Below are 21661 nucleotides of genomic sequence, written 5' to 3'. Positions count from 1 at the left end.
ATTTAAAAAACAAAACAAAACAAATGATATAGAATTTTTGGCTTATATGTTTTATATGAAGAAACTAAAAAAAATTGAGTTTTTATTATAAACTTGAAACTAAAATAGTTATTTAACAAAATGTACACAAATATTTTGTACCAAAATAATTATATATTCTCATTTACTTTTTAAAACTAGTCCTTTGAAATATACATTCCATACTGGGACTCAAAATTTATTATAATTTTAGTCCAAAATTTTTGTGGATGAATAAATACTAAATTAAGCTCTTAATCAATTAATTTTTTTTCAGTTTTGAAATTGATTTGAGTATCATCTTAATACATGGAATAATCTGAGAGATTAAAAGTTGAATTTTCTGAATTTCTTTTTTTAACTCTCAAATCACAGAGAAGTGTAAGGAAACGATTATAATTATATTACTATTATTTACTTATATATTGTTATTACTCATAATAAACAGAATTTACTGAGTGGTTACGTTGGTACTCGGTTTATTTTTTTCTTTGCAACATTTTTGCTTGTTATTGCTCATTTATTTTTTTTTTTTTAATGTTTATTCATTTTTGAGACAGAGCATGAATGGGGGAAGGTCAGAGAGAGAGGGAGACACAGAATCTGAAACAGGCTCCAGGCTCTGAGCTGTCAGCACAGAGCCCGACGCGGGGCTCGAACTCACGGACTGTGAGATCATGACCTGAGCTGAAGTCGGCCGCTTAACCAACTGAGCCACCCAGGCGCCCCTGTTATTGCTCATTTAATTGTCCCAAAAATGGAATCTCAAACACTACATTTTCTATCTTAAAGCATTCTTCTTTAACTCCAAACTTCCCAGGGAAGAGTTCCCACATCTCTGCTTTTCCTCTATTAGCATCTACTTTGAATGAGTCATCCACTCTTGGAAACCAGTTCTAGACTCTAGTCATTCTTAAATCCACTCTTTTCTGATTCCTGACAATCACTCCAAAAACTTGTCTTTAGCTATTCATGAAGACGTACCACTTTTTAGTTCGCTTTTTAATTGACAAACGGTTTAAGAAACCTAATCTGGGCACTTTGGGTGCATGTTAGTTTTGGCGCTGGGTAAATTACTGCTCATATTGATGTGGCTTCCTTTGGTGACAAGTTAAGAGAGATTTCTGTTTTCATGTTCAGCTGGTAACATTGATTTTTCCAATTACATACAACTCACTATAGAACTCTACTTATTAATACTGTGAGTGTTGTCCACTACTAAATCTTTCTATTATCCAACGACCCAACAACTATCATTGTCATCATCCTGTCTAATCTCTTTAAACATTTGAGCATATGTGTCAAAAGTTACTTAAATAGCTTTCACAAATAGATTTATATTTTTTACACAATAATATATTGGTAAACAATGTTTTGCACCAAAATTTCTAAATAACAATTTGCTTCTTTAGGATTGTGTCCAGGCATGAGTTTAATAGATAAAATGGTGTGAAATACTTAATACTCCTGAAATATATTTTCTAATTTTTTAAAAAAATATAGTTTCAGCTTATTTTACTTGCATGAAAAACAATTCATGACAAAAAGTTATGGATTAATAAATTGGAGGTTATAGGAAGTAAGTGCATATATTTGAGAGACTTAAGAGGTAGAATTGACCATAGATGAAGCTTGAATATGTGTGGAGGTAAAGCATATGTGGAAGGGGGATTCTTTATTCACTTATTCAAGTGCCAGTTTTTGAGCGGGTACTGATTTTGTTCAGTGAGAGACAGAACATAATAATAAGATGAACAAACAATAAAAGATAACGGTTTCTATGTGGGTCATAGACTTTGAAATGTCTCTTAGAAAGTAGGTCTATAGATTAAGAAAGAGATAAATATGGACTGTTGGTGATCCTTTGTGATGCTTTGGTGTCTAGATGTTAATTGAAGCCATAAAATCCGAAGATAAATTATCTCATGTATAGAATAAGCAAAACATTTCTTAAGAATGGGGCACTTGGGTGTCTCAGTCGGCTAACCATCCAACTCTTGATATCCACTCAGGGCAGGATATCACACTTTGTAGGATTGAGACTCGCTTTGGGCTCTGAGCTGACAGCATGGATCCTGCTTGGGATTCTCTCTTTCTCTTTACCCCTCCCCTATTTGTGCATGTGTGTTCTGTCTCTCTCTTAAAGAAAAATGGAACTCGAGTATTTAGGGAAGAGGACAATCAAATAAAATAGAGATTCTTGAGGTGAAAGAAGAACTTGAAAGTGTATAGAGCTTTGCAAGCCAAAAAAGAGAATTTTTAAAAAGGAGTGGGGTTACGATGAAGGCCACATTGTGCTGCACCACTAATTTCAAAAAAAAAAAAAAAAAGAAAAGTATTTATTGAAGTTTGTTAAAGAAATAAAGGGGATCCTTCTCACCCTGGATGGATTGGTTGCATTGTAGTATTGGGAGAAAAGCCAGATTGCATTTTTCTGTAGATTGGATGAGAAAATGTGGAGACTGCGAATGGCCACTTATTCTGTAATAATATTTGCCTTCCATTTCTTCCAGATCTACTTTTGTATGTTGTGCCTTTTGAATTAATCTTTTCAGTCTTTTTTTATCCTATTTTCTATATCTGTGCTTTGTTTTTGTACTTTCTTAAAGATTTTTTTTTTCCAAATTTATCTTTCAAAATATCCTCCTACATATACCTTTAACAAATAGCCAGGAATTACAATTCCTGTCTAAATACTCTTATTAAGAGCAAGCTATGATCCTTTCCTGGAGGATGGAGGAAGTTTCTTTTATTTACCTAAGGAGATTTTGATCTGTCTTTCCTTTCCTTTCCTTTCCTTTCCTTTCCTTTCCTTTCCTTTCCTTTCCTTTCCTTTCCTTTCCTTTCCTTTCCTTTCCTTCCCTTCCCTTCCCTTCCCTTCCCTTTCCCTTTCCCTTTCCCTTTCCCTTTCCCTTTCCCTTTCCCTTTCCCTTTCCTTTGTCCTCTACCACTCTTGGCATTTGTTTCTGCTTCTTTTCAGCTATATTTTTATGCTTTGTATTTGGTTTGAACTTTTTCTTTCAACTAGAGTCTTGCCCCAAATGGGACTTCATGTATGTATAAGAATAAGGAATGTAAAAATTGTTTAGGAAATCTCTTTTTGTATAAGTGAGGAATGGAGTCTAAATACTGCCAGACTTTATGAAACATTTTTCTGGCAAGACCAAGGTGATTGATTTAGAGATTCTGAAATATCATTTCGGTTTTTCTCTTGAGGATATATATTTCTCCATCAAAGAAAGTTGAAAGGGGGTGCCTGGGTGGCTCAGTCGATTGAGCGGCCTACTTCTGCTAAGGCCGTGATCTCACAGCTCATGGGTTTGAGCCCCGCATTGGGCTTGTGCTGACAGCTCAGAGCCTGGAGTCTACTTCGGATTCTTTGTCTCCCTCTCTCTGCTCCTCCCCTGCTCTCGCTCTCTCTCTCTCTCTCTCTCTCTCTCTTGCTCTCTCTCTCAAAAATAAATAAACATTAAAGAAAATTTTTAAAAAGAAGGTTGATAGGAGGCAGATAGGCAGGGGAGAGAGAGACAGAGACTTCAACTTACAAGTTGATAGAAATCAACTTTTGTAAATCTATATTTGGAAGTTACAATGGAACTATATGGTAATGGTTTTATCCTTCTGATATCTCTGGAGTTCTTAGGTTCTGTGACTACTTATACGCATTTCTACTCCCGTCTCCTGCCAGATCCTGGCATTTCACATAATGTAAGCTGGACGCCATTAGCCTTGGGTGTAAAAACCTGAAATTATTTGTAATCTTTAGGATGTATTTCCCATTGTCAATTGCTGTGACATTGAACGAGCTCTTTCCTGCATGATTTAAACAGTATGCATATTGACAGTTACTCCTCAGATTTTTTATTCTTGTAGCAATCGGGACTTACTAGTGATTCTGTTTTGTACTTCAGGAAGAGATTAATTAGAATTTTCCCAAGAAACCTGGGAGTATAAATATTTAAATAAATGGCATCTATTTGTGACATAATTATTACTATCTTTATTGAATATTTAAAGCATAAGCTTCAGGTCCAGCTAATTATTTTTATGCGACTTATCACAGCACACCTAGAAGTTAGGTATGTTATCTCATTTTGCAGTTGGAGAAACTCAGTCTGATGGTGTTTAAGTACTTTGACTGGTGTCATGCAACTATAATATTATAGAGGCACAAATCTTTACATTTTATACCGATTCTCCTTAACGGTCAGCATTCATTTAATAGTAAACGAAGATTTAAGTAATATAATTAAGAAAAAGAACCAGCTGGAAATTATACAGTTCATTTGACTTAATTCCTTATTTCATAACCTACCTTTGTCTATCCTCAATCTGTATTACTTCTCATAACCATCTATTCTAGGTGTAATTTGGCAGCCAGAACGTTACTACTGCATGACCAGGGCATAAAGTAAAAGTTTGAGGACCCCTGCAAATTGTTCTCTTGAAGAAAGAGAAAAGCAGGATAAGGTGGGCGATATGGACTTGAATATTCAAAATGGCCACGTTTTCCGTCTTGCAGAGCAGTCTCCAAGGAAGTGACTCCCTGATAGTCTCCTATAGGTAACACAGAGTGTGCCCAAGAGTGTCAACTCAACTGTGACAAAATATGAGAAATTCTATTGAAGTTTTACCTCATACCATTGCATTTCAACTTTGAGAGTATTTTTTATGAAATATCTAGATAGTGGTAAAAGTTATAGGAATAAATGATTAGCACCTAAAAACGTATTACAACATTGGAGTTTACCCTAAGTATTTTTTTTTTCTCATAGGAGAATAGGGAAACTGCTCTAGAAATAAATCCTGGCCAGTATCTCCACATATATTTATGTTCTAGAATAGCATCCATATTTGGAAAATGGCTCCTGTAAGTTTAAGGGTACCAGCTCTGGAGGAAGTAAATTGCTCGGATTTAACTCTGGCCTGACCAATTATTATATGGCTAAGCAAAGCTATTTCTATGGGTTCACTATCTGCCTTTATAAGATAGTAATAATAATGGAACATATGCCATAGAATTGTTGTAAGATAAATCAGTTAAAGAATGGCATACTCTTTGTATAGTAATAACCATGAAGTAAGTACCCAGTGTATGCTGGGTAAGATGTTGATGATGATAACGATGATGGTGATGATGGTGATGGTGAGGATGAGGATGATGGCCGTGGTATCCTTGAACTATCTGCCTTAGAATCACGCTGGAGCTGTTAAACACACCTAAATGATGAATCTGAATCTGTGGAGTGTGGTATCCACATTTCACTTAGCTTTTCAGTTAATTCTAGTGTGAATAAGTGAGTACATCATTTTCCAAAAATTGAGTGATGGAATCAACCAAGTTATTGTTTACTTTACACTTATTTAAAGAACAAGGGATCCTTTCCATACATAATAAATGCTTTAGGGACACCTGGGTGGCTGGGTCAGTTGAGCATCTGACTATTGATTTCAGCTCAGGTCATGATCTCGTGGTTTGTGGATATAGCCGTGCATCAGGCTCTGAGCTGACAGTGCAGAGCCTGCTTGGGATTCTCTCTCTCCCTCTCTCTGCTTCTCCCATACTTGTGTGCTCTTTCTCTCTCTCTCTCTCTCTCTCTCTCTCAAAATAAGTAAGGAAACAGTAAAAAATACTTTAGGGGGTGTCTGGGTGACTCAATCAGTTGTGCATCTGACTTCATCCTACGTCGTTATCTCATGGTTCTTGAATTCTAGCCCAGCATCAGGCTCTGGGCTAACAGGTTTGAGCCTGAAGCCTGCTTCAGATTCTGTGTCTCCCTCTCTCTCTCCCCCTCCCCTGCTTGCATCCTGTCTCTCTCTCCTTCAAACATAGATAAACATTAAAAAGAAAAAAATTTAGAAAATTATGATACTATTTTATAAATTTTTAAATTGTGTATTCTACACGCACACACATACACACACACACACAATGAAGTATATGGCTTTAAATTTTTTTCCATTCACTAAGATTTAGGTCTTTAAAAAGTCATGTTTATATTATGCCTTTTTCAATACAAAATTATATTTTCCACACCATTTGGCAGTGGTGCTTACTAAGTATTGCTTTTGATGGTAGAATACATTTATAGCTATTATAGTGATAAAAAATATGTACTGAAAACAATTGATAATTGAAGAAAGGAACATTTAGATGATATATTTGACCATGTGTTATGTAGTTACTAATACAACATCAGCAAAAAAATGTCAAATAGAGGGTAACTGTCTTTATTTACTGTAGTAAGCAATGGCTAAAAAGATTTTCAACAAGTGAAAAACAAAATAATATATACTTAATGGAAATTGAAGACAAAATAAATAATTTTGTAATACATTCTTGGGACAGTAGAATGCATTGTTGGTAAGAAAAATATTTTTCCTTTCCTTGTTTCTATGGTGATACATACATTCAATTTGCCAGATATTATTTATGTGATGAAAATAATGAACTCGTAGTGTTTCATATTTATCCAAACAACGTTTTGGGGAAAAATGTCTCCCTTTGCATAATTTTATGATTGTGGAAATTCTCATGCTTTACATGCATGGTAACTGGTGATTTTGTTAAACCATGATTTATTTCATGGTTCAAGAAATCTTCAAAAGTATACTTTGTTCATCGTTCTATGAAGCTTTTATTTCCTAAATTTGTTTTTTTAGTTATTTTTACCATTGAAAGTCATTATTTATTGGTTCTATACTATCTGAAAGCTGTATATTCATTAGAATTAAACTGATAATAAAGGAAATTGGGGATATGTATTATATTTTCTAATCGGTGGATCAGTGGCATATCTGCATGAATAATAGTATTCAACCTGTATAGAACTACACACACACACACACACACACACACACACAGCAGAAGCCTTTAAAAAAAAAACATTCTGTTTGTTTAAACATAATTTTTGTTTTTGTGTGTAATGAATGCAACTTTGATTACTTTTATTCACAGAAACTAAAAATGAATCAGATTCAACTAATTATGAAGACATAATCTACTTGGGATCAATTAAAGATAAATCTACTCTCTAGAATATTGTATGGTGATCCAAATCACAACAGTTCCTCAATTCAGTTTATATAGGTATAATATCCTAATGCCAAAAAAGACAGTGTAGGAAAGAACTAGTAGAATCATTTTTCATATGATATTAGCTGGAAATCATCATATGCTATATAGTCTATATTATATATCTTAAAATTTATATTTTGTGTAACATATATATACTGCCTACAACATATACCATAGGTAGTTTGTAATATATAACATATATAGCTTACACTTTATAGATTAAGTATTAAGTTTTTATTATGTATTATATACATACAAAGTGGTATGTATACATTAGGAATGCAAGAATGTCTCAATATTATTGAAACTATTCACTCTATTCTGTACCCTATCAGACCAAATCGAAAGAAAGAAACCACCTGGTAATCTCAATTCATAATCTCATTTTATAAAAAAAAACAAAAACAAAAACAAAAAAAAACCACATATTTATAACAAAAACTCTTTAAAAACTAGGAACGAAAGTAACTTTTTAGCATATTAAAATATATGACAAAACCCTCAATATTTATCTCACTTAATGTTTAAATACTAAAAGCCTTTCCCTGTGAAAATGGGGAAAAAGCAAACATTTTGGAATTTTATGTGTGTGTGTATGCATGCATGTAATGTACTTTTAGATTATTGGTTATTAGGTATTGTGAGATGAGCAAGACCTTGGCTATTTATTGCCATGTGTGTCCCATGTGCCCTTGGCTTTTCAAATTTTTCTCTCTGGCACTCAACTCAAGCATGTGGTTATAGCCTCTGGGCTTGAAACTGGGAATAGAAATCTACAGGACTGAACATCCAAGTGTCTACGCACAATAATTCAATTAATTTTTCCTGAAGTAAACAAGTTGAATTGAATCCATCAGTCAGATAATAGTTAGGAGGGTCAGATTTAACAGTTGGGTTAGTGGGCAGGAGAGGTATGATTAGAAAGGAAGAAATATAATTACTACTATTATTGGAGATTTAGGTATACCTAAATATTTTACTGTCTAGAATATCAACATAAATAAAAGGTTAATATTTGAAAGCAAAAGAAAAAATTAAACTCAGTATGAAAGAGTTTAAGTATTTGCTTCAAAAATAGTGAGGAAATGGCCAAATAATTAATTCAGTACCTAAAATTGTGGAGAAAATATCCTAAAAAAATCCAGACTGGGTTGGGTTCAACTAGAGAGGCCATGGCTTGACATATACACAGGAAGAAATTAGCTGAATTATACAGACTCTGGAGATTTGTACCCTATTCAACTACCCTTAATGTCTTAACTTGGAAATGGCTTAACTTGGGCCGCTGTCTGAAATAATGTTTTTGAAATTAATATGCAAATGTACTTGTCCCTGGGCACATCATCTTTCTCCCCCACTCTGACCCTATTCAACTTCTTGTATTCTTTCAGGTCAGGCATTTTTATCTCTTTTATTACTCTGACAAGACTTGATTCCAGTTACTATCTATAGCTGGCCTTTGTGACTCCTTTTTTTCTCATTAGTTTATATAACCCCACTTTGGCCTTCTTCCTTCTCTTTTTAAACGGAGGTTTACAATTAATATCTCACTGATTACAAAGAAAATTAACAAGAGGAAACACGAAGTACCTCGTATGGTTCCAGGAATATAGTTGGGGGTTTTATTAAGGTGCTAGGCTATGTAGTCAAGTAACCTCGTACCACAAATATTTAATGAGACTCATGGGGGTACAATATTCAGTTCCACACAGTTGCCAGTGCCCCTGCCTTGATTGAGGTTCTATCATCTCATAACTACAGCATCTGATTGCCAGAGAAGGGAGAGAGAAAGACAAAATAATTATTCACAGGTCTTTCACTGCTCCAGGTCTGAAGTGATAAGCCATCACCTTTATTTATAAATGGTTAGAAAGCTAATCACATAACCCAGCCAAATTGTAGGAGAGATATTGGTATACAATAGTATGTGTACCACAGTGACCAAAAGATGTTAGTTCTTTTTTTTTTTTTTTTTTTTTACTCTCAGGTCATGTTCTCCTCCTAACCATGTCAGCTTGCTAATCATCCCGGGGTTAGGGATGGATTACGTCATCCTAAAGAATTAAAAGTAAGCCTTTCTTACAGCAATGGAGTGAAAGGAAACATCCCATGACAACAATTACAATTCTGAGTATGGAATCCCCAAGTGCCCACTTAGAATCTTCACCTGTAAGTTTTGCAGGGAGATACCTTAGTATTTCGAAGCCTACCTTTGACATTCCCTAGACAGTCTCTCTTGAAATCCAGTCGGTCATCAAACGTTGTCAATGCTGTTTCCGTATTACCGATTCTGTGACTCATCTCTTTTTCTGCAGACCGTGATTAGTCTGGGATACACTGGGATACACTGGCACCTTGAAGTGAGGGACAAACAGTCATGGGCCTGAGTCAGTAGATCCAGGGAAGCAACATCCCAGGGTCTGGAATTGCAGATGGCCTTGAAGCACTGATTCAAACATTCAAAATATTTAATTAAAAGCTAATATCATATTAAATGATTAATTTAAAAAGGATTAAAATAAAAATATATGTGTATGTGAGTTAAATATAAAGGCAGACATTAACATGGGAAACAACATAATAGACAATACAGATTTCCCAAGATTTTTCAGCTGAAAGAGTACAACAACCTAACAGTTTCAAGATAGTTGTTTTTGTATTTCAGTAAGTGGACAGGGGTTAAATAGATTTCCACAAATATACAGTACCTTTTGAATATTGAGGTAGTGTTTGACAAAAAAAAATTCGAGTTCAAGATATAGTCTATAACCTGTCACCAACCACCCATGCTACTGCTCTAACAGTAATTATAAAGGTACTTATGTAATAAAAGGGGACTCTTAATAGACATTTCAAAGTCTGCATTTTTCCCCCTTTTATAAACACATAACTCCTTAAATTAAAAGAAAGGTGGGGGAGCGCCTGGGTGGCTCAGTCGATTAAGTGCCTGACTCTTGATTGTGGCTCAGGTCATGATCTCATGGTTGTGAGCCTGAGTCCCGCGTTAGTCTCTGTGCTGATCGTGAAGCCTGCTTAAGATTCTCTGACTCTCTCTGTCTCTGTCTCTCAACCTCCCTCTGCCCTCTCCCCCACTTGTGTGCTCTCTCTCTCTCTCTCATTTTGAGAGAAAGGAAAAGAATACTTCCCCTGTAATAATTTAACTGCTCACAGCCCTAAGAGCTGCATTTTATTATTTGTTTCGCACTGAGGTTTTATAAAATTTGCTTACTTAACACATTTGGATCTTAATATCAGAAGTTAGACATGCTTAATTAAATTGTGGGAGAGAAGTGTTTTATCTTACTTTTATTAAGTAGCATTTTAGAAACCATGATTTTGGGAATTTTCCTTTCTCCCCTAAGCTTCAGGATTTCCTGACCATCGCAAATTATTAGGCTTTTGATATATCATTTTGACCAAGCCACTCAACAGTTTTCTAAAGATGGAGACATTATATTAATGGCCATCTGTTTTTCCCTATGAGGAGCTGGCTTAGTTGAGCTTAGTTTTTTAGCTTTCCACAAGCCTTTCAGAAGACATTATATTTTTATAAGTTTTCACAGATGGAATAATTATCTTTATGTAACTAAGACGAGGTCATAGAAAAGACAATTCATAATTAGATTCAGTTACCAACTGTATAAGTGCATAGATTATAATATTTTCCATCCCTTAAGTCATAATTAGTCTTCTTTGAAAACATAATCGTTCTGAGTCACGCTGGGATTGCTTTCTGCCCGTATACATCCATACACTATCACATACTATTGCAAGCATGACAATGTTTATTTGTCAGTCACATAGCCATGTTCCAGAATAAAAAAAAAAAAAGACTTTCAAACCATTTGAGAATACATGTAGAACCCATGCATTACGTGCCATGTATCCTACGCATTTTGTGATGGCCATTTATAACGGCTTTTATTTTCATATGTCTGTCTTGTTTGAAGAAATAACAGCTGAATATTTTGAAGTTGAGAAATAGATTGTCATCACCCACTTATAGGTAGCTACTTTTATGTAGTTAAAAGCACTTACATAACAATAGGTGCCGGACAATATCTAGGCACATGGACTCATTTAATCAAGATGACTCCATGGGAGTGTCGCTGGCATGGTCTTCGTTTTTCAAATGAGATGAGTAGGCAGCCAGAGTTTAGACTTCTGTCAAGACACACAGCTAGTGGTACAGCTGGTGTAGTCATTCAGTCCTTCCTTGGCTCGTCAACCCACCAACCTGCCTCTGGAGAACAGCCCCAGAGACAGCCGATAGTGGTCTCTTGATCGTCACGATGGTACTAAATAAACCCCAAATAAACTCGTGTAACATGTTTGTTTGTTTGTTTGTTTGTTTGTTTGTTTGTTTTTAAAGAGGCTCCCAGCACGGAGCCACATATGGGACTTGAACTCATGACCCTTAGATCAAGACCTTGAGCTGAGATCAAGAGTCAGATGCTTAACCGACCTAGCCACCCGGGCGTCCCAGTCTTATAATTTATTACATAATTATAGGTAGACATGTAATAAATATTAAAATGTGATACACATGAGGAAAATTTTAATTGATCTATAATTTCTCAGTGCAGATATGATTACTACCTGTATTTGAGGGCATCGTCTTTCAGGCTCCCTCCACTGAATTTGTCAACATAAGTTTTTCCTAAATTAATGGATTCATTTTCTTTGCATTTAACTTATTTCCTTCACCTATCGAAGCATTACAGCCATATTTCCATATCATTAAATGACTTTACAGCACCATATGTAATGGCTGAATAGCATGATGTTAATATGAATTTTGAAATTTGTTTTTATTCACTTGTTTCTTTGTTAACTGTGAGACCAATTTTGTATATCTCTCCAAATGAATAGATTTAGAGTATTCAGGGAATTCCCAGTGTTTTTCAATTACACAGTGAAACTGAAAGCATGGATAAATATGTGCAGTTTTATCTCCTCGAATAATGTAAGTGATATTTTGTCAGATATTGGAAGTAAAGTATTGCTTTCTCGTTCTTGTTTTTTTTTTCTTTTTGCTTTGTTGTTCTATGTTATATATTTTCACAAGAACATTAAGAGAAAAAAGAAACTTCACTAAAGAAAATATTTTACAGGTTTGACTGCAGCCACACAGAAAAGTAAGTGTAAGAAATAACATATGTACATGCAGTGACCAAATTAAAATCACTACAAATATGGCAAAGATATAATTAAGTCCCATGCAGAGTAATTGCATTGGCAACGTGTAATGAAGGACACGGTCCAAAAATGGTTTTAGGCAAATCTTCGGTGCGCAGACATGTAGCAATTCAGCCTTGAAATGATGAGACATCATGTTTTGGTAGCTTGTGGAAGGTGGAAAAATGTGGGATACCAGATTTTTTTAAAACGAGAGTTTGCCAGTGGGTGTTTCATCGGTTGGAATCTGTCTCTTCTCCTTCTAGAATGTTTTCACATTCAGGCTCAATCTTGTCATTGTTTAACACTGAATATGGTGCTCAAGAATCCACAGTCCTCTCCACTGCTGAGAACAGAGTTCCTAGAAGCCAACCCAGGGATGAAATGGCTCCACAACTCAAGACATGACACAAATAGTGAATGGGGAAGGCCGTGATGCCAAAGAGGGCTTGAGAGACTCTTACACGGGCACTCTGACTTCGTATTGCTTTACCTGTAGCAAAATGCTTTTATTTGTGCCAGTCAATATGCAAAATATGTTTCACGAGAGTTTATAAATGTGACAAAGAAAGACCTTTTACGTCTACTTCTACAGAGAAAGAGTTGGCACACGTTTTATTGCAAATTTGGTCCAGAAATATCGCTTCTTCTCACTTACGTATGCAAGCTATATCCACTTACATTTCTTTCTATATTTCCTATTAGCGGTTCCGAGAAAGCCCTTCGAAAGCCTTTATGGGTGGTGTCACTCTATGAAGCTGCCAAGTTTCACTTGATTTTTAAAAAGATCACAAATAGGATCAAGTTTCTACATTTATCCAATCCACATTCTTCTAGCTTCAACTTTTATCTTCTCCCACACAGACACCAAATCCATCATTCTGACTTATTCTTCCCTTTTTTTGACCTCAATGATCTTTAGAAGAAGCGGGGAGAGGTACTCTAAAAGGAGATAACGGAAAACATTTTATTATGTCTAGTTTCAAGATTGGTCCAGACGTTAAAATGCAATTTATAGATATTTAGTTAATTCAAATACGGTGAACTATCACTGACAGATGTCATGCACATTGTTAGGTATCTACGTGTTTTCTTTCTTCCGTTCAGTAAGGCACAGTATATACTCTGTGCCCTTAAGATTACATTTCCAGTCTTATCTCTACCGGTAAATAATTATTTGCTACTGGACAGGTCACTCAAAATGTCTCGATATAAATTTCTTCATATGGGGATGCAATACATTAGAGAAAATACAGTTTCTAATATTCAAATTATATGATCCTACTTGGACATAATATGTTGATACTTACTATAATACTGTTATTCAGAGATTAGTATCATTTTATTATGTAATTTTGTGTTAATAGCAATGTCATTTACTTTTTATACATTATGTATTTTGAAATATAGTTCATTCTACTTTTTACTTAATATTTATAAATATGCCTAGGGACTGGAAATGAAATTAATCTAAACAAATTACCAGGAGACACAGTATTAGCATTTTTCCATATTGAAATATTATGCGGGTTTTAACCCCCACATTCACCTGACTGGAAAATATAACAGGACTGCAGATTTAGGGCGGAAATGTCACTCCTTGTTTCTCTAGGACCCATTTCAGACACACTAATTGATAACATTTTTCCTTATTAGCCCAGACTCTGCCTTGAACTTTTCTCAGTCTGGCCCTGCTGACAGCTGTCAACACTCTTCAATCAGAAGTGGACCATTATTTGAAACATTTTCCCTTCCCCTGAAATGTGTGACCATTACAGATAATTTGGCATCTAGAAGAGTATAAACAAAGCCATAATATTTCATAATTCACACATACCTACTGCATTTCATTATTGTATTTGTATAGTAAGAGGCTCAAATAAAAGTGTATTCATGTCTGTTTTATTATGATTTAGGACTATGAAATAAGATAGTTTAACTTTTAACTTTAAATTTAGTTGTAAAACACTTCAGTCATATACTTTATCTGAAAAACATATAAGATAGAAATTTAATGAGTGTTATTATTTGACATATTTACTTGAGATTATTTAGAGGGAGAAAAACGTGACAGAGATTTCTCAATTTCTTTAAACCCGTTTCTTTTCCTACTGTCATGGTATAAATACCATAATAAATCTTGCATATCATTTTTCTTTTCCTAGACTTTACAAAATCCGTGTATGACAATAGTCTTTTAGGGCATCATCGTATAATTTTGAAACACTTTATAATTGGTATCATATAATACCCTGATTAGAACTTTTTTTTTTTTTCACATATCCTTTTTCCAAATTAATCCAATTTGTATTTGCCTCATAGTGGACAAATTTGAAGGTTTCTCTATGTATAAAGCAGTAAAAAAAATAGCTGTTAGTTTATACATTCAACTATTTTTTAATGTTTATTTTTGAGACAGAGACAGACCATGAGCAGGGGAGGGGCAGAGAGCGAGGGAGACACAGAATCTGAAGCAGGCTCCGGGCTCCGAGCTGTCAGCACAGAGCCTGACAGGGGGCTCAAACTCACAAACACAGTCACCCCTAAACTAATTTTTAAATATAATAGATTTGGCCAAACTATTCCTCAAAATGATTGCCCAAATTTTCAGTTTCATCAGCATTGTATTGGAGTCTGTTCTTCATGCATTTTCATCAATATCTGATATTAAACTGTTTAATGATTTTTGTCCACCATATGGATTTAAGAAGTACAGAATAAATTATTATTGTTGTTTTAGTATACAAATTTTAAATACAAGTGAAGAATAAAATAATAGCTATGCCAATGCTCATGACCCAATTTCAAGAATTAATTATCAAGACTGTGCTTGGTTTTACCTGCTCCTAAATGCTCCTACTCTTTCTGAAATGCTTTAAAAAAAATTCTAGATGTCATGTTATATCCAACACCAACATACTTCAGTATACATGACATGACCAAAAATAGGGTATGTTTTTATATAACCACAAAGAAACTTCTGCAACTAATGAAATTCACAATAGTTTCTCTTTTATCATTTAAAGATATTGAATTATCATGAAATATTTTCACAGATTGATAAAAAAATGTAACTATAAAAATAAGTTTGTACAAAAGAAACAGCAAATGAAGCCTAAAGCCTAAAGCCAGCAGAAGAAGTGAAATAATAAAGACGAAAACAGGAATAAATGATATAGAAACAATACTGTAGAACAGATCAATAAAACTAGGAGTTAGTTCTTTAAGAGAATTAGTAAAATTGATACACCCCTAGACAGGCTTATCAAAAATAAAAGAGAAAGGGCTCAAGTAAATAAAATCATGAATGAGAGAGGAGAGATCGCAACAAACACAACATAAATACAATTATAAGAGAATTGTATGAGAAATTAGGTGCTAACAATTGAACATTCTGGAAGAAATGGATAAATTCCTAGAAACATATAAATGACCAAAACTGAAACAGGAAGAAATAAAAAATTTGAACAGAACAATAACCAGCAAAGAAATGAAATCAGTAATCAAAAATCTCCCACCAAACAAAAGTCCAAGACCAGAGGGCTTCCAAGAGGACTTCTATCAAACATTTAACAAATTAATACCTATTCTTCTCAAACTGTTCCAAAAAATTAAAATGGAAAGAAAACTTTCACAGTCATTCTATGGGGCTAGATTCCCTTGATTCCCAAACCAGACAAAGACCCCAAGAAAAAGGAGAATTACAGTCCAATATCCCTGATGCACATGGATGCAAAAATTCTCAACAAGATACTAGGAAACTGTACCCAACAGTACATTTAAAGAATTATTTGCCATGATCAAGTGGGATTTATTCCTAGGCTGTAAGCGTGGTTCAATATTCACAAATCAATCAGCACGATACACCACATTAATAAAAGAAAGGGTAAGAGCCATCCGATATCAATAGATGCAGAAAAAGCATTTGACAAGGTACAGCATTCATTTTTAATAAAAACACTCAATAGAGGAGGGATAGAGGGAATATACCTCAACAACATAAAGGCCATGTGCAAAAGACCCTGTATGCATTAAGACCCACAGCCAATAGCATCATCAGTAGGGAAAATTGCGAGCTTTCCCACTAAAGTCAGGAGTAAGACAGGGATGTCCACTTCCACCAATGTTATTTAACGTAGTACTGTCAGCAGACAACATAAAGAAATCAAAGGCATCCAAATTGATGAGAAAGACGTCAAACTTTCACTATTCAAGACAACATGTTACTCTATATAGAAAATCCAAAAGACTCAACCAAAAAAAATTGCTAGAATTGATACAAGAATTCAATAAAGTCGCAGGATACAAAATCAGCATTCAGAAATCTGTTGCATCTCTATACACAATAATGAAGCAGCAGAAAGAGAAATCAAGGAATCAATTCCATTTACAATTGCACCAAAAAACCATAAGATACCTAGGAATAACCTAACCAAAGAAGTAAAAGATCTGTACTCCGAAAACTGCAGAACACTTGTAAAAGAAATTGAAGAAGACATAAAGAAATGGAAAAACATTCTATGTTCGTAGATTAGAAGAAAAAATGTCGTTAAAATGTCTATACCACCCAAAGCAATCTACACATTTGTTGCAATTCCTGTCAATATAACACGAGCATTTTTCACAGAGATAGAAGGAATAATCCTAAAATTTGTATGGGACAACAGAAGACCCCAAACAGCTAAAGAAATATTGAAAAAGAAAGCAAAGCTGGAGGCGTCATGATTCTGGACTTCAAGTTACAGTACAAAACTGTGGTCATCAAGACAGTATGGCACTGGCACGAACACAGACACATAGATCAATGGAACGGAATAGAAAACCCAGAAATGGGTCCACAACTCTATGGCCAACTAATCTTTGACGAAGCAGGAAAGAATATCCAATGGAAAAAAAGACAGTCTCTTCAACAAATGGTGTTGGGAAAACTGAACAGCAACATGCAGAAGAATGAAAATGGATCACTTTATTACACCATACACAACAATAAATTAAAAATGAATGAAAGACCTAAATGTGAGACAGGAAATCATCAAAATCCTAGAGTAGAACATAGGCAGCAATATCTTTGACCCTGGCCACAGCAACTTCTAACTAGACACGTCTCCATAGGTAAGGGAAACAAAAGCAAAAATGAACTGTTGGAACTTCATCAAGATAAAAACTTCTGCACAGCAAAGGAAACAATCAACAACACTCAAAGGCAACTTATGGAACGGGAGAAGATATTTGCAAACAACATATCTAAAAAGGGTTAATATCCAAAATGTATAAAAACGTGATACAACTCAATACCCAATAAACAAATAATCCGGTAAAGACATGGGCAGAGGACATGAATAGACATTTTCCCAAAGAAGACATCTAGATAACTAACACACGTGAAAAGATGCTCAACATTGCTCATCATCAGGGAAATACATCAAAACCACGGTGAGATACCACCTCACACAAGTCAGAATGGCTAGAATTAACAACACAGGAAACAACAGGTGTTGGTGAGGATGTGGAGAAAGGGGAACCCTCTTACGCTGTGGATGGGAATGCAAACTGGTGCAGCTACCCTGGAAAACAGAATGGAGGTTTCTCAAAAGGTTAAAAGAACTCTGCTACGAGCCAGCCATTGCACTACTAGGTATTTATCCAAAAGATACAAAAATACAGATTCAAAAGGGCACATGCACCCCAATGTTTATAGAAACATTATCAACAATAGCCAAATTATGGCAAGAGCCTGAAGGTCTATCCACTGATGAATGGATAAAGAAGAAGTGGTATATATATACAATGGAGTGTTACCATGCCATCAAAAAGAATGAAATCTTGCCATTTGAAATGGCATGGACAGAGGTAGAGTGTATTATGCTAAGTGAAGTCAGTCACTCATAAAAAGACAAAATACCATATGATTTCACTCATATTTATGATTTAAGAAACCAAATAGATGAACATAGGAAAAAAAAAAAAAAGAGAGAGAGGGAGGCAAACCATAAGAGACTTTTAAATACAGAGAACAAACTGAGGATAGCTGAAGGAGAGGTAGGCAGAGGGAGGGGCTAAATGGTTAATGGGTATTAAGGAGGGTGCTTGGGATGAGAACTGGTATAACATGTCAGTGATGAATCACTAAATTCTCCTGAAACTAATATTACACTATATGTTAACTAAAATTAAAACAAAACCCTGAAATATTAAAAAAATAGGTTTGTGCAAATCAGGTTCTAGATAATGTCCTTTTTTATACTTATTCTTGTGTGTTTTAAATATCTTTGAATCTAGTACAGCATGTTTCCTAAAACCCCTCACTTTTTTTTCCTAGATGAATGAAAATATAATAACATAAAGTTGACATAAATGTATTTACCCAACACTATAATTATAACTTCACATCACTGTTAGTGATACTTTTCCAAATTTATACAAAATAGCATCCTCATTAGGAAACTGAGCTTGTTCTGACTGCTTTCATTATTTATTGGGTATCAAAAATATAGATTCACAATTTCTAAACAATAGACATTATTTGGATTTCAAATATTCAACATTAGGATGAAATCCATCTTTAGTTTTCACATCAGTTGAATTTCATGACCTTCATTAAGTAAATATATAACGAAGAATGCATCTGCTTGAAGGAGAGGCACCACAGAATGCCCATTTATGACAATGTGTTCTGTCTTAATTAGGTGTTTTTTAACAACTCTTCTAACAAGAGCCAAAGCCCTAAAATATCTCTCAAGGGTTGTTCAAAAATATGTGGAGAAGATTCAAAGTGAAATCATACAGGAAACTCGTAACAGAAATAGGGACTCTGAATTTTCTGTTGATTGTATAGTGTTAAACTCTTTGTAGGTTTGACAAAATTATTTTTCTTCATGAGTCCCAAAGAAACAAATCCAATTTGGTTATATCGAGGTGCTGTGTCAATGCGGTAAGTGCAAAGATATTCCATTTCCTATAAGGGTGAGAATTACCAGTCATTTCAAAGAGAATTGCATGATCAGTATCCATTAAATGGAAAGTTTTACCTGTAAAATTCAATAGTTTAGAGTTTCTCTTTTAATATTTAAATAATAGAAGATATCTTTCTTTTTTTATTATTTTGAGAGAAAGAGAGACAGCTCAAGGAGGACAGGAGCAGAGAGAGAGGAAGACCGAGAATCCCAAACAGGCTCCACTCTGCTAGTGCAGAACCCGACATGGGACTCGATCCCATGAACCTGAGAACATGACCTGAGCTGAAACCAAGAGTCAGATGCTCAACCAACTAGATGCCCCTAGAAGATATCTTTTTTCTCCATCTTCTATATCATAAATAATCAGACATTTGTACTCAGGCACAATATTTTTGTATTTATTTTCTAAAAATAGCATCGTCTCTTTGTTAAGATGAAAACCATTTCATACCCTTCATAATATAAAATGGTAAATATCTTGCACGGGTTTTCTATTCACAGAGTGTTTTATAACTTCAGCATAACTGATTATGAAATCCTCCAGGTTTCAAGATGAGTTGTCATTTTGTCTAGTTAATACTAGATAAAATGCTATAACTTGGGAAATTGGGTAAGAAAATTTATTGCTACTGAAAAAGGGGAGTAGAAGATTACATTTTCCCCCTGCCTTGACTTGTTTTAATGGGGTAGTTTGAGTTTTACGGAGATAGAATTTTTAAATTAAAGAAAAAAAATCTAATTTCAGTATCAACTGTCAATCAAGGAGATTGCCAGATCAACTTTTCAACCTTCAGGCAGATTTATGACTACAGCTTAAAATGGACAGTGCTTGGGCAGAAGTTTCTAATTATGCCATTCAAATTATTGCTGAGCTGCAAAATATAACAAGCGTAATTGGATGATAAATTAAATGTATATTGTTGTTCCTACTTTTATGGATGCAAAAGTTCTATCCTTTCTTTAGCAATTATGTGAGCAAATGTTATTTTAAATGTAAAATTTTGTTGTGTTTCTTGTTCTTTCAGAATATGTAAGATACCTAATGCGTAAAAAGATTCTAAAGGAACACACAATTTTTGTTTGCAGCTACTGTTTCCTCCGAAGAATACCAGTTGGAATCAAATGAGCAGAATGGATTATTGCTTATTGCTGCCTTTTACGTTGGGAATTTCTCTCCTATGGCCTTGCTTTATGGCAACAGAAATCTCTCAAACAGAGGAAGTTAAGCACCCAGTGGATTCTCATTTGAGAGTGAAGCGTGGTTGGATGTGGAACCAGTTTTTTGTACCAGAGGAAATGAATAAGACTAATTATCACATTGGCCAGGTACTGATTTTATCAGAGTGTTACAGGAAATACTATTATGTAAATCTAAATGGATGGGTTGAGGAAGTTTTAAGGCATTTGATGCGTCGTACATTTTCTCAGTGGAACCCTTAGGAAGCTTTAGCCATCGACCTAATTAATTGTTTCTGATTTTCAAGCACCTAAAATACCTGGAAAACTTAAGGAGGAAGGAAACCTCTGATTTTCGAATTTCACTTTTGTCTCCCATATGAAAATAGAGCCCTCATTTATCAACATCTGGAAATGTGATGGTGTTATTTTTGGTAATGGATCAAAGCAACCACACTGAGAATAATAATGTTTACCAACAGTATTTAGCCTGAGTTTCTACTATGCTCAGTAGGTGTTGATTTACCCATCATTAATTTTTCATGAAGCAGATTAATACCAAGCCCTTTTACAGTTAAGTAGCTTCAAGAGCATACACACTTCATTTGATTATGAAGTATAAAGAATAATTATTTTTTACTTTCTTGTAGGATATATGTATATATCTTTAAGATATATATATATTTAAATTTCCTAATGAGATAGAATGTTCCCTATTTATGTTTTTGGTTTTTATTATCATTCAATATTCTTTAAACAGAGGTAATTACAATACCGTGTCCTTTTTCTAAGGATCTTTCTCTAGATGAATGAACTGAAATAAGTTTAACCACTAATTAACTGGCACTAAAATTTAATTGGGCCCAAAGGGTGAAGCACTCAAAATTCATGAACTCCCTTTCCCTGGCCCTTTCAGGAAAGCTTCAGCGTTAGCACGATGTCCAGATTCCAGAGGAGTTCGTCTATCACCTCTGGTGAATGTGTATGTGTATACTCTACCAAAGGCTTAGGTTGGGATCTTATGCAAACAGATTTCAAACGTTTGTGCATGTATGTGTTCCTGCTGTGAGTCAGATTTCTCATCTCTTTATTCTCTAAGATGACTCCAGGTAAATCACAGGCAGGATGGCACAAATGAGGTCCATAGTTAAGTGTCTGCTGGTTAACTGAGTCTCTAGTCGCATTTGCGGTGGAGCCCACGGAGTACCATATGCTCTGCCATCAGTGAGTGGGGTGACAGACTCACACAGACGGG

The 21661-nt window shown here is 34.8% G+C and overlaps 1 protein-coding gene across 4 annotated transcripts in view; it reads left to right on the top strand.

The window, feature by feature from the left end:
* The window catches only part of CDH19 (cadherin 19), a 102782-nt gene that overhangs the window by 6416 nt on the left and 74705 nt on the right, over window positions 1-21661 (top strand). For all 4 annotated transcript variants that reach the window (XM_019438134.2, XM_019438133.2, XM_019438135.2 and 1 more), the window contains exon 2: window positions 20317-20556. In XM_019438134.2, the coding sequence (XP_019293679.2) occupies window positions 20353-20556 (204 nt within the window). In that variant the 5' untranslated portion in view covers window positions 20317-20352. The remainder of the gene's footprint in view (window positions 1-20316; window positions 20557-21661) is intronic.

This window comes from Panthera pardus, unplaced genomic scaffold (assembly GCF_024362965.1).
Source record: "Panthera pardus isolate Hobbes unplaced genomic scaffold, ASM2436296v1 HiC_scaffold_15, whole genome shotgun sequence".
Classification (NCBI taxonomy): Eukaryota; Metazoa; Chordata; class Mammalia; order Carnivora; family Felidae; genus Panthera; species Panthera pardus.
Note: the sequence above shows the minus strand (reverse complement) of the source record. Positions and strands in the feature narration are given on the sequence as shown.